The sequence below is a fragment of the Haliotis rufescens genome, unplaced genomic scaffold (genome assembly GCF_023055435.1).
Source record: "Haliotis rufescens isolate VD_foot unplaced genomic scaffold, xgHalRufe1.0.p SCAF_2, whole genome shotgun sequence".
NCBI classification, from domain to species: domain Eukaryota; kingdom Metazoa; phylum Mollusca; class Gastropoda; order Lepetellida; family Haliotidae; genus Haliotis; species Haliotis rufescens.
The window spans coordinates 26,389,641-26,404,093 of NW_025963890.1; the positions used below are offsets into that span (position 1 = coordinate 26,389,641).

Here is a 14,453-nt window from a genome sequence, read left to right on the forward strand (position 1 = left end):
CACATGTTACCCCGTTCAACGTAGTGGTCCGTCACATCAGCATGACACGCACGAGATTTACCCCCCAAAAAAGAACATGCGCAACGGGTGTGTTTGGGCGAGCACTTCCACATTAGTCGAGTGTATTTGGACGAGCTATACCAACCCAACCAAGAACAACTGTTTCCTTCTGTTCAGCAAGCATGTGTTGATTAAGACCTATTCTACCCCGGATCTTCACGGGTCTCATTTCAGTATTGATAAGAGTATAATCAATACTTATCTTCTGTCGTATACAACATTGGCGACAACTTTCTTCATCCGACGAATGTGTATTGCGATACAAGATACGATGCTATAGATACGGAGATTACACCTGGCGTTGATTGATAGTGGACCTTTAGTGTACCAGGCAAAACACTTATTACTAACATCCGACGTTACTTATAGGGAATGGAAATGTTTATGTTGTCACCGTTCCCCTCGATGTTGATGAAATAACCGAGAACAGGCGTTCCAAATACAGAGAAATAGAGGATCAATTCTCCAATGTGTATTATTAATGCATGAGTGACGCGTGAGGCTGTATTATTTTATATCCATAAACTCATATACCACTCAAAGTTTGCAAAGGATCAACTTTTGGTAATATCAAAACATCACCCAACACATAAAGATTGAAATATCCTGGTACACAATGATTGAGTAACCCATATACTACCTTAATTTCATGATGACAGAGGCATGCAGTATTGCGCACGATGTGCACGAAATACGTGAAAACCTGTCTTTGGATACTAACAGAACTGTTGCATATTATCAGGCACCAGGCACGTTTGGATTGGGCTGAAGATCACGCCAATTGGCCAGACCAGAACTTCGCTCTAATAATTTTCACGGATTAATCGAGATAGCGTCTGAACGTCAGGATTCCAACGTAGCCGAACATGACCGCTATAGAGGGGATCAATCATGATTTAGGTGGGATCAGTAGAGCTGGAAGAACACAGATCTCCATGTCTTACAGCAGGGCACGATGACAGGTGTGCATCACAGGGATGACATTCTGGATGTATACACAGTAAAAAAAGTGTTGCACCCCCACATTAATACGTTTGATACATCACAACATTTAAAACGCCCGACTCTGGTTTTAATGGTAGGTATTCCTTGGGGATCTGATGTTAAATGTGTAATGTTTTCGGAGGGAAGATGATCACCAAAACGTAGCAATCAGCACGTGAATTGCATGGTGCATGACATTTGCAGATTGCAGTATCTTCTTAAGCTCAACATCGCCTATAAAAGATGTTCTCTGACAGCCCAGTTTATTGTAACCCACAATGCCGGGTAGACGATTGTCAGAATCAGTCAAGTGGCAGATTATTGGCCTTCATGGAGCAGGTCTTTCGTTCAAGGAGATTGGCAGAAGAACCGGACATCACTACTCAACAATAAGCCGTTTGGTCAGAAAACACGCACAAACTAATGATGTAAGGAATCGCAGACCCTCTGGCAGACCACGTAAGACCACAGTTAGAGATGACAGAGCGTTGTTGAGGGTGGTAAGGCGTCATCCATTTGCTACAAGCACAACCTTGAAACGTCTTTGGCTTCCTCGTCAACAGTTCAGTACCCAGACCGTGAGAAATCGTCTTAAAGCTGCAGGGTTGAAGTCCAGAAGGGTTATCAAGCGACCTAAACTCACAGACAACCACAAACGACTACGTCTAGCCTGGTGTAGACTGAGACAGAACTGGAACTTGAGGTCCTGGAGAAGAGTCCACTGGTCGGACGAAAGCAGGTTCCTTCTGCATGTTGTGGATGGCAGAGTGAGAGTATGGAGGCGTCCTGGAAAAGCTTATACTGCAAGAAACATCATGCCAACTGTACCATATGGAGGTGGATCTGTTATGGTCTGGGGATGCTTCTCATTTGATTGTAAGCTTGATTTAGTTACCATACGAGGCAACTTGACAGGGGAGCGCTACATCCAAGAGGTGCTGAATCCAGTTGTGGTGCCCCATTTTGACAATCATCCACTGGCCACCAGACCGATATTCATGGATGACAATGCCACACCACATCGTTCACGAGCTGTGACTCAGGTTATCCACAACAATGCTCTGACGCAGATTCCATGGCCAGCAATGAGTCCAGATCTGAATCCTCTGGAACATGTATGGGACATTTTGGGACGCTTGATTTATCGTCGGGACCCTCCTCCACAGAACTTGCGTGAATTGGAAGCAGCATTACACGAGGAGTGGCAGCAGCTGCCCATGGAGCGATTCCAACGTCTGGTGAGGAGTATGAGACGAAGACTTCAAGCTGTGATCCAAGTGCTTGGTGGAAGTTCTCGATATTGACTTACTGTGTTCGTCAAATCTCCATATGACATTCTTACCCTATTGGATGAATTTGGTCACTAAAAATTATTGAGATGTCACCATACTTAATGCGTCTTCGTTGTTCGTTCATTTTTCGTAAAAGTTCAGCATGAGATTATTACATGCCATAAGGTCATGGAATACCCCATTTAAGTTCATTGTATAGACAATACACTGGTTTGTTGGTAAACACGAAATCCTGGTTATAATATTAATTCGGTTATCTTTACACCCTTTCAAAACACCCCTCCATGAAAAAGTATAGGGGGTGCAACACTTTTTTTACTGTGTATATACGAGACCGTATGCTGCTGCAATCGGACCGGACTTCATCCTCATGAACGATAACGCCCTCCCTGTTAGGAGCAGGGTAATTGATGTCTACTTTGTGCAGGAGACCTCAACCCTATCGAACACAAGTGGAACGAACTGTAGATCGCCCTTCCTTTCGGCAACTCTACACAACTCGTTAACACTCTTACTGAAGAGTGGGACAATTCTCCCTTGGCAACTTATGAAGATGAGATGACGATGCCAGGCTGTTATGTCAAACACATGGATCACATACACACTACAGAAAGTTGTGGTCAGTGACCAAAATATTATAGGGTCTCCCGGACAATGAATTTGGTTTTCGTGACATTTTTGACGTTTCCGTCAGACTCATTTTGACGGGTGACCTGACTGATTATTGATCAACTGTTTGTTTGCATTGTGTGGCACATGACAACGGACTTTGTTCATGTTATAAATAGGTCTTCACGCAATTTTGTCTTTTGCTATTTCAACAGATGCACACAACTTGACGTATTACCTTTCAAAGTGGTGATCCTTATCAAACGTTAAGTGGTATATTTAACGCATGTTCTTATGATGTACAGCAGCGCAGCATCGAAGTTTGGACGATATTAAGTTATGAAAAAATGTGAAGAACATAAGAAATCAGTATCAACTGTCATTACCACAAATCTGAATCATTTAGAAATAATCTCGGAATTGGTTCTGTCGAAAGCTGAGGTCTGGTTATTCACCGTTTGCTAATAAATGTAATCAATATCAATGGGCACTCAAAGGTGAATATATCACAATTTGTGTAATGTACATATGTTATGCATAATATATTAAATTTAGCAAAACGAACTTTGAACCTATAACATCCAAAATGAGCAGCAGAATCAACATTGAAAAAAAAGGTTTTTGTGTTATTATATTCTATGGTTAATCTTTAAAACACCGGAATGAAAATTGTTTTTATAAAAAACGAGAATAGCATGATTTAGTCAGTAACAACATTGTGCCATTTTCTGCAGAAAGACACAATAATGTGATTATGTGTTCACTAGAGAAACTGGATTGACACCAAAGGGCAGAATGAAGTACCAATAATGTAGCAATACATTACCCCTTGTTGAATTATTTATGTGGCTATTAATGCCCACAAAACACCATGAAACTCCATTTATTTATAATATTCTCAAGAGGGTATTATTTTGACTAAACCACTTGGGTAACACGCAATGTTGGAGAACTCTACCATGGCCTTTGTGATTTTAAGGCATCAAATAAATGGGATGAGACCTCACCTTTAGCCTCTTCTGGTGAATATCTGCTACGGCCATCTTATACACAAGCGTATACACAAGCGTACACTCATGTACAGTTCAATTCTCATGGTACAGCTATTAATAGACCCTCACCCCAATAAGTAGCTGAACCCTCCACGTGGTGAGTTCTCTATCGGCCTACATTCAATTTCGCCAACAGTCTTAAAACATGACAGCGTCTATTATTGGTTGTGTATTCATGGGTTTGGAGACCAGCAGCATTGGGGAACCGAAGTGGGATTTTCCTTCCACAGTGGAGGTGATCCTCGAGTCTCATGATGCACTGGTCCAAATGCACTTAGTCTAGGACTAGATGTGGCTCCATGATCCAGGTTCTTTGCCCTGTCTGCCACCTCAACCATCTTGATTTGCTTCAGGAACTTGTGAATGTTTGGGTGAGATTTATCTATTCTAATTTCAGAGCAGGGAACCGGGCGTCGTGGTCTATCCAAGTTGTTGTCACGTAAACATTGAATATTAAACATTGAAGGGGGATTGTGCGGTGTTCTAACTCACAACGGTTCCAGAGTCTTGTAATAGTGCTTGGTGCCATGGAGTGAATGAGTATGGTTTTAAGCCGCTTTTAGCAATATTCCAGCAATATCACGGCGGTGGACACCAGAAATGGGTATCACACACTATACCCATGTCAGGAATCAAACCGGGGTCTTCGGCATGACGGGCAAATGTTTTAACCACAAGGCTACCCCACCGCCCCTGGTGCTGTGTAGAAAAACCTGACTACAGCTGAAGATGATTCTCCTGTTTGCAGTCGACAGTCAAGGCAGAAATGACATTCATTTTTTTAAACTTAATTTTGTATGGATGTCAGATATTTAAAATTTTACTATTTTGTTTTTTTTGTTTTTGTTTTTTTGAGTATACATAAAAGTGAGAGTGTTACTCGATGTAACAAACTGTTCACATATCATGTTAATGAAGAAAACAATACAAACCTTTACATGCTTATTTTGCTGTATATTACTTGTGTTATGAGAGGAAAGATGTTATTCCTCCATATCAGCAGGGCCAGTGTGGTATTTGAGTCAACTTTTGGCTGAAATTAAACACGAGACAGTGGTCTTTTCTCTTTAATGATGTCAGATCTAGCGTTAACAATCTCCAAATATGCCATATAATAATTAAAGCTAATAAACTTTGTTTTATACATCAATGCTGTACAACATAACAAAAGGGACAATAGAAAGATTTCTAGTTTCTCTTCTACAGGGTAAAAATGCTTCAATGTACTCTATGTACAAATTAATACACAATCTTGGAGGGAAAGTAAAATGAATAAAAGGTTAGTGAACCCCCAAAATCAGCCTGAAATGTCACATAAAGTATTAGCTGAAACAACCTGCTTCCAAACGTGACTAAAAATTCATGGCCTGGAATAAATATTAAGTTTATTGTTTAGATAAGTAAGTAAAAAAGCACAGCATTCATTCCCAAAATGTTCAAAATTGATCTTAATGATACATGACATCATATTCAAGTGTTTGAATTACAACAGAACAAGAGGTTAACTACATATAAACACAAACATAAACCTGGGGAACGTTGATCAGCACATTTACACACTTTTCAACTTGGCAGCTTGGACAAGCATTCATTCTTCTAAAGAACACCACACATGTACATTGTTAGATTTCAACATGTTAGAAACACAGGGTGCCACTCTAGTCTTGTTTAGAAAAATGACAACATTTGTGCATATGTGGAAACTGATGTAAAGACGACATGGTGAACATAAAATGAGAAATTTAGTTGTTTTGTCAAAGCACCTAAATCCTGTAATAGTAATTATTATTTTTTGTTCAAAGGTACACAATTTGACTTAAATTTAAGTGATTCAAAACCAAAAGCATAATCCAGAAGACTGCTTCTAAGGAAAGCTGTACAAGTAACTCAATATACAATACTGTGAAACACATTTCCATACATTGTAACATAAGAGCACTTATAACACTTGGATATTTAGCATCTCAGTGATGCCGACACTCAAAATAACTAACTAGAGGTTTTGACTTAAGTAAATTGATCATCACATAGATAAATATATTTCACAGCGGTTTGACTGTGCTTTAAAACCCAAACATACAGTTACAAAACATTAGTTGACAATGGAGACATGCTTTGGGCAGTGCTGACTTTCTCTGTAAATGATTCACATACATTTGTGTAACAGGGATTATGAGAGAGCATTATGTACACAGCAATGCCATGTTTGAGGACTTGTCTATCTTGTTAATTGCATTTGATTCCAAGAAGAATAGACATGCCTGAGTCGTGACTTGTCACCCGTGTTGTGAGTGTCAGTCTGATCTCTGTTGCAACACACATTAACCACAGGTAGTCTTAGGTCTCAAATTGAGCAAAACCATTGACTACTGTTGTAACATGTAGCTCTGACTAGTCTCACAAGGCAAACAAACAAGCCTGAATTGAAAAGTCCCTGCTCAGGCAATCAAGTCGTGTATGCAATCAAGAAAAACCAGAGAACGGTTGACCAATTCAAACAACCGATTGCTTCCTGCTATCACAAACATTTGTCTCCTTACAATGTTCCAAGGAGTGTGAGACTCGCGCAATTCTTTCCGACAACATATTGCACGATCAGTAGAGGACAAATGCCACTCAATTTGTTGTTTGGGAAGATGCCATGCATGAAATGATCTGTGCTCAGCACAGGAAACTTTAGGGGGCTCAGAAATCTGCAAACTCCTTAGCACACTTCTCAGTTGAAGATATGCGCAGAGGTTCTTCATCATACTCGTCAAAATTGCTAGAGTCACCTGGTCCTTTTTGTTTAGGTACAAATGGCGCTTCCACCTGAAAATAAATGGCACAGTTGTAGCATTAACTAAATGTCTTCAAATTGGATTTAACATTAGCTTTAATCTAATAATGAAAAGTATATGTTTTCCTGTCTCTCACAATCTGCTGCAGATAAGATATCTCAATTTAGGCCTGGGTACATGATATGATATTCACAACTTAATTTTGAATCATTCTAGAAAGGTGAAATATGATAATATTTTTAAATCGTTTAAAGTCATTACCATAAAACTCTTCTTTTTTTCAGAAACGAAACGAAAGGCAGACATTTGATAGACATGTATTAATATATCAGATTGTTATTGCATACTTTTTTCTGGTAGACTGCTATCCAATCTGTTGTGTTGAACCATTTGTGAGTTTTGATATCATTGACTCCATTTTTCAAGTTTCCAAAACGCTTGGTAAGGTCAACTTGAAGCAGGTTCCGGAGCAAATCTTTCAAGTCTCCACTGAAGTGGGATGGGAAGCGTACCTACAATACATAAATGAATCAATCAACATTCATCCCAGATTACTTATCACATGTACAAAATTAGTAAATACAAGAGCTCATATCAACTAGAAATGGGATTGGAAGGACTTGTAGAAGTAGTCCCCTTGACACCATGTCCATTAGGCCTGGATCTACAGTCAAGTCTCGTTAATCCGACACTCATTAATCCGACTCTTGGCTTTATCCGACACAAATGATGGGAACCGATTGATTCAGTGCTATTTACGAGGGGTGTTCATTAAAGATTTCCCCTGACCCACTTCCGATGGACCTAGTGGAATGAAACTTGGCATATGTATTAGTCTTTCTCCACATAGGAACCACCAAGAGTTACACACTTCTCCCATCGTTTTATGCAACTATGGAGACCTCGCTTGTAAAAGGCCTCATTTTGCGTCTCAAACCAGGACTTGACTTCAGAAATCAGTGTTTCATCATCTGTGAAACGTTTTCCCTTCAAAAATGACTTCATGGTTGGAAAGAGGTGGTAGTCAGATGGTGCAAGGTCAGGAGAGTAAGGAGGATGTGGAAGGATTTCATAGCCACAGGACCGCGCTTCTGTCTGGGCAACATGAGAGTTGTGTACTGGAGCATTGTCTTGCAGGAGACGGACACCCTTGGTCAGCATGCCACGCCTCTTAAGCTTGATAGCATCCCGCAATTTCCGCAGCAGTGAAGCATAAGCTCCTGTAATTGTGGTACCCTTTGCCAAGAAATCCATCATAACTACTCCGTGCTGGTCCCAAAACACCGTGAGCATGACCTTGCCTGCAGAAGGTTGGACACGTGCCTTCTTTGGGGATGGTGACTCCACATGCTTCCATTGCATCGACTGAACTTTAGTCTCAGGATCATAGTGATGGACCCATGTTTCATCCTGTGTGATAAGTCTGTCAAAAAAGTTTGCCTGTTTTTTTTTGGCACATGTCCAAAAGATCCTTTGAGCAATTGACTCGTTCCTGCTTTTGGAAAGGTGTGAGCAGCCTGGGAATGCAGACACCTTATGCATGTTCAAATTGTCATGGATGATTTTTTCCACAGACCCTACACTGATCTTGACATCTTGTGCTAACTGGCGAACAGTTATACGTCGGTCTGCCAAAATGGCGGTCTCCACTTGATGGATAGTGTCCTCATCAATGGCTGAATGGGGGCGACCAGGAATGGCAGCTGTTTCCACGGATGTCCGACCACACTTGAACTGGCGATGCCAGTGTTTAACAACGTCATATGATGGGGCATCTTCTCCATAAGTTAGTTTAATTTCATCGAAAGTTTCTTTTGGTGTGCGACCTTTTAAATGTAAAAACCTAATCACTGTTTGGTATTCTACTGGCTCCATTGTCACACCCTACTCGATCATAACACCTGTAAAAGTGGTAAGATTAATAGTTTGGTGCTGCAAATTCAGACATAACCCATAGATACATGTATCATTACACATGTGAAATTTCAACCAAATATGATAACCCTAAGTGATTTAGGGGAAATCTTTAATGAACACCCCTCGTAGTCCCGTTAATCCGACATTCTCGCACTACGACACACTTAATTTGCAACAAATTACCGAAATCACTCATTGATCAGTTTCGTTAATCTGACACAGTGGTCAGCGTACTCTGTGGTCATCTGCCCGCGAGTACACAACCCCGTGTTTTGACACGCACTGGCTGCAGAGATTAACTTAACAATTAACAGGAAAAGCTATTCAAACCTGTATGTACAAATGTTGTTTACAAATTGAAGCCAGATAAATGTGCATGAAGCCAGTTTATAATACGAACAGGTATAAAAAACATGGTCGACTCACCATGTTCGACTGGTATGTAAACAAGAAAGCATGTATGACTTCATTAATATTCAAAGCCTGGCTACTGATCTTGGATCGGCAAATGCGATTGGAGCGACGCCACGTGGTATTGCTGTTGGACAACGCCCCATCCCATGCTACTGTCGACTAAACTAATGTGAAATGTCACTTTTTGCCACCAAACACCACATCGCACATTCAGCCACTAGATGCTGGGATCATAAAGAATTTCAGTCTTTATTATAAGAAACAGCAAATGAAATTACACAATGCTGTGTCAAGCGAGCAGGGGACTTTGAGAATTAATGTGCCTTCAAAATGTGAGAAACAGAAAACACTGACAGACTATTTTAAGTAGATGAAGCAAGTTGTTAAGACAGTAGTGTTGCATTTATACGAGGAAAAGTGTTTCGCTGATGTGATAAATTCAGTGAGTAATGTCTCTATTGTTATGTATAAATGGGAAAATTATTATTATTTTTGCAATGTCATTAATTATAAATTAAGGAATAAATGAATAAACAACATAACAATATAAATATTTCGTTTTTAATGATTTTATTACAAGGTACACACGGTTATTATCTATCGTGAAGATGTCCGATTTTCGATCACAAATCACTTAATTTCGTTAATCCGACATATTCGTTAATCCGACACAATCATGTGCAACCAACGATGTCGGATTAACGAGACTTGACTGTATATACCTGTAGATTGTTAGCCTAAAAAAAAGAAAATTCTTGGTTCTCAGGCACCGCTGCATAATCACAAAGTCCGCCGCACGTTTCGTTTTTATTTCCATTTTTAAAAAAATAAAAAAATCCTTCATATTCCATGTCTCGAACACATAACCCAAGCAGTAAAATGCTACAATACTTTAAAACCATGCGATCCAATATAGCGTGCAGTTACTTCCCTTTACATGGCACTGCTTTACTTCACATCTCGTTTTAAGGTCATGGCGGCAATAGGAGTTTGTGTGCTTATTTTGCTGTTTGTAAATTTGATCAATGAGACATGAAATTTACAATAACATCACTAGACATAATGATTTACAAATTCAATGGTATTTGTGTACTGTATGCCGAACAATGTTTCTTGGCAGAGATTAAGATTACATGTGTATTTCTCTCGTAAAATGAGCTAGAAATAGAAATAAGCTGTTAGCACATTTTCTCCACGATCTATGATTGATTTAGTTTAAAAAATACTTAATGTCATGGCCAATATCATAACTGAAAAGAAATATCAATACAAGGATAGGGAGACCAAAGACTTTGTGTCTCTAATGACTAATGTTCGTTTCAAAGTGAGTTCATGGTGAGTTTATGTGATTTGTCGATCAGTTCATACACGATTTTCGCCGAAATTAATGTAGACACAATTGAATGAAATCTTGGATAAAAGTAATACATGTATAAGGGAGTACAAATGTAAGTCCAGATACACAATGAACACTTTTATAGCCAGAAAGTGTAATAATAGGACTAACTTGCGTACTTCAGTACGGATTTGTTGACACGCTACTTCCACAGTTGTGTGCTCAGGATAACATCTTCATGTTGTGAAATAAACTTGAAGATCATTGTATGTGTGTATTATGCGCACACTTACTGTATTCCAGTATTTTTTGCATCAAAGAATACAGTTATGTAGGGAGGCCCTTGCCCAGGTTGATTGTACACAACTGTATATTTGGTAACATTTTAGTTTGAAGAACAAAAATTATGAAAAAATAAAGGCCACCCGCCTGCACTATATTTTCAAAAGCAATTGTGCTGAGAACCAATTCTTTAAAAAAATTTAAGCCTTTGACATCAGTTCTTGATACTGATACAATGTCTTGTATTATACAAACACCACAAATGAATAAATCTAGTACCGTATTTAATATAATACAGATGTGTAGAGGGGCGTGTGCATAATACATGCATACAGTGAGTTCTGAAAGACATTACCGTGAGCATGTAACACCGGAAATACCATGTCAACAAATCTGTACTGAAGTATATAATTTAATCCTGTTATTACACTATCTGGTCATAAATTGTTCACTATATATCTTGACTTATTTGTCATGTAACTTATTAATTTTATTCAAAATTTCATTCAATATTTTCATAAATTTCGGCCAAATCATGTAAACTGATAGGCAGATCTCACCAACTCATCATTATTTACAGCAATCACGATCAGATTACCGCTATTGATGCCTTGAAACTAATCTTAGTTGACAGAGAAAGGATATTTATGATTAATAACAAACCTAGGCTTGTTAAAAGTCATATTTGTTGTCATTTGATGTCAACTAGTGTATTTGCGATTGAAATAACCAAAAAGCAGGAGGCATATCGTAAATCAGAATCGAACCTCTTGATCAAAATTGAATGTCATCACGTGTGGAAACAAGCAAGTGAAATTTCAGTGTCATTATGTTTACATTGTTTGGAAATGTACTTTGGTTTGAGAGAATTTAGTAGCATGGTCAAAGTGTAAATGTAAAAACATTTAAAAATTGCAAAAAAAGAAAGCTATGATTTGAGTCCCACTAACTATACACATACCAAGTTTCATTATATTTTGAAAGAAAATAGTCATAAGAAGCTTCAACTGTCAGTATGGTCAAAGGGCAAAAGTGAAAAATTAAAATAATAGCCTTAAATAGGTGTTTCATTATGGCTGCAATAGCATTATAACATGATTGACTGTGACATAATTATGTTCTACTGGTCTATTATAAGCGACCAGTTTTAAAATGCAGATTGTATCTTACCTTTCCTGAGACAATTTTCTCATAGATCTGGATTGGCTGATCAGCAAAGAATGGAGGGTATCCTGCAGCCATCTCATATATGAGGACACCAAGGGCCCACCAGTCAACTGCCTTGTTGTAACCCTGCACAAACAAATATTCAGTTTGTCAATAATGTCAACAAGATATTTAAAAATGAATGAAATCAAGAATAACAGTGCAACAAGGCCTGACTTTTTAAGAAATAATTTTGTGACCCGTCAACCTTATGTTGTGAGGGAATGCCCATACATATTAATTTTTACCTTGCCTGTTCAATACACCAATATAATTTCTTAAACGTGAAAGATACACCCAAATGTTAAACAAGAGTCATCAAAAAGATGACATATCCCCCCGGCAGCTGTCTGTAAAGTAACCACAAGTAAATGTGCTATTCTGTATGGTTTTTTTTATGCAAACAAATGACAAATTACAAGAAACAATGACTAAACAAGTGTACAGTCACGAAGTCATCTATATCCCCCACCCATTTTAACACGTTATGGTCCCAAACCAGGTAAGTGACCCAACATTTCTTTTAGCCCATTTCAAAATAGCTGCAATGGAAATTCTAAAATAAACATTTCTAAAACTTATTAACTTCCTTAATATCAAATGGCACCGGTTCAGTATATGTTTTGAATAGGTTTTGAGTTATGCTCCGGAAACGAACTCTACCCTATAGAACCTAAGTCCAACTTGTTGCCATGGAAACGTAAAAATTAAAAAATAATAAAATTCCTTAATAGCAAAAGGCACAACTTCAGTATGAGACTGATAGATTTGCCAAGTTGCGATCAAATACACTGAATGGTTTTCGAATTCTGCCCCAGAAACGAATCCCATCCCCAATTGAGTCTATGTCCAACTTCATTCCATAAAAATTTAAAAAAATAAAAATTAGAAAAATCCCAAAATATCAAAAGGCAGCACTTCAGTATGTGCCTGATAGCTTTGCCAAGTTTCGATCAAATACACTGAATGGTTTTGGAATTCTGCCCCAGAAATGAACCCCATCCCCAATTGAGTCTATGTCCAACTTCATTCCATAAAAATTTAAAAAAATAAAAATTAGAAAAATCCCAAAATATCAAAAGGCACCACTTCAGTATGTGCCGGATAGATTTGCCAAGTTTCGATCAAATACACTGAATGGTTTTGGAATTCTGCCCCGGAAAAGGAAATGATTACGGACGGACAGACAGACTGGGTGATCGCTATATCCCCCTGCATTATGTGCATTATGAAAAAGTAAGACATATTTACTCATTCATGGCTGTATTAGTACGATTTGAGCACATGAAAAGGGTTGTGATTTGTACCTTGCTGAGGATGATTTCTGGAGCCAAGTATTCTGGTGTACCACAAAGGGTCCAGGTTCTACCCTTCACACGCTTTGCAAAACCAAAATCTGTTACCTGTACAAATGATATATAGGGTACATCATATTTAAAATAAATTACACACATTGAAAAGAAGGATAAATGTATCTTATTTCCACATAGGCTGCTTACATTGCAAGGTTGGTTTTCTGCATATGGTATGGAGTATGAAAAGATGCACTTTTTATTTATTGACTTAACAGGACATTTTATCTATATTTTAAGCCAAATTTTATGAATACAATATTATTAAAATATTCTGCAGACATGACCAAAGATCAGGCATACTTGTCAGCAGATAGTATCCAAGAGATTACATTAGAATGCAAAACATTTGAATCATTGAAAAGAAACATCTTTTAATTTATCAGTTTGTTAAAAATGACTATTTCGAATGCACCACAGAAATTGATGAATATCTCCCATCAGACAACCAGATAACTGAAATTAACGTTAATTTTGAAAGATGAAAGTCTGGCATGAAAACAAATAAGTTCAAACCATCAGAAACAAACATTATTATTGTTCATCATTTGTACTACATTTGGTTTTACTAACTTTACTGTGCACTTCTTAGAAATATATGTCAGTATTTTCTAGAATGTGAATGTATTCAACTTCCAAATAACTTAAGTTTGCTCTAGACATTTCATAAACTGTCGTGCCAGCCAGCCAGCCATCCAGCCACAAGCCTTGCAGGCCATGCAGACTTTCACTTACCTTACCTTTCGAAAGGGTTGGGTTGACTGGCTGGCAACACCTGGTTGTCTGAAGGGCTACAGAGAGTGGCAACGAGAGATATCTCTATCTCGCTGACATAATAGTATACATTCATAGCAAACACTAGCAGCAGTCATCCATACATGACATAAACAAATCAATGGAAGCCTTGTAGGATTTGACATTTACATTTATTGGTAATTAAAGAATATCTGTTACTTTTTGTCTATAAAATTAGCAAACAGGAACTGGCATATGTGATGACATCTACTAGGAATAAACAGCATCTAATACATAATAACACATTCTAACTCATGCAAACTCAATACACAAACTAATCTAGCAACATCAAGTCTGCTCAAAACTGTGTGATAGCAAGGTACAGAAGAAGAGGTACTTCCTTTTTGAAATGTGAAGTAAATTGCCAACAGGCT

General features: G+C 38.2%; 1 protein-coding gene across 7 annotated transcripts in view; it reads right to left on the reverse strand.

The window, feature by feature from the left end:
* Nucleotides 1–5,050: 5,050 nt before the first annotated feature.
* LOC124120538 (cAMP-dependent protein kinase catalytic subunit beta) overlaps nt 5,051–14,453 on the reverse strand; it is a 65,917-nt gene continuing 56,514 nt past the window's right edge. For all 7 annotated transcript variants that reach the window (XM_046483379.2, XM_046483377.2, XM_046483378.2 and 4 more), the window contains exons 7-10: nt 13,240–13,335; nt 11,897–12,019; nt 7,125–7,289; nt 5,051–6,808 (exon numbers count right to left, since the gene is read on the reverse strand). In XM_046483379.2, coding sequence (XP_046339335.1) covers nt 6,683–6,808; nt 7,125–7,289; nt 11,897–12,019; nt 13,240–13,335 — 510 coding nt within the window. In that variant the 3' untranslated portion in view covers nt 5,051–6,682. The remainder of the gene's footprint in view (nt 6,809–7,124; nt 7,290–11,896; nt 12,020–13,239; nt 13,336–14,453) is intronic.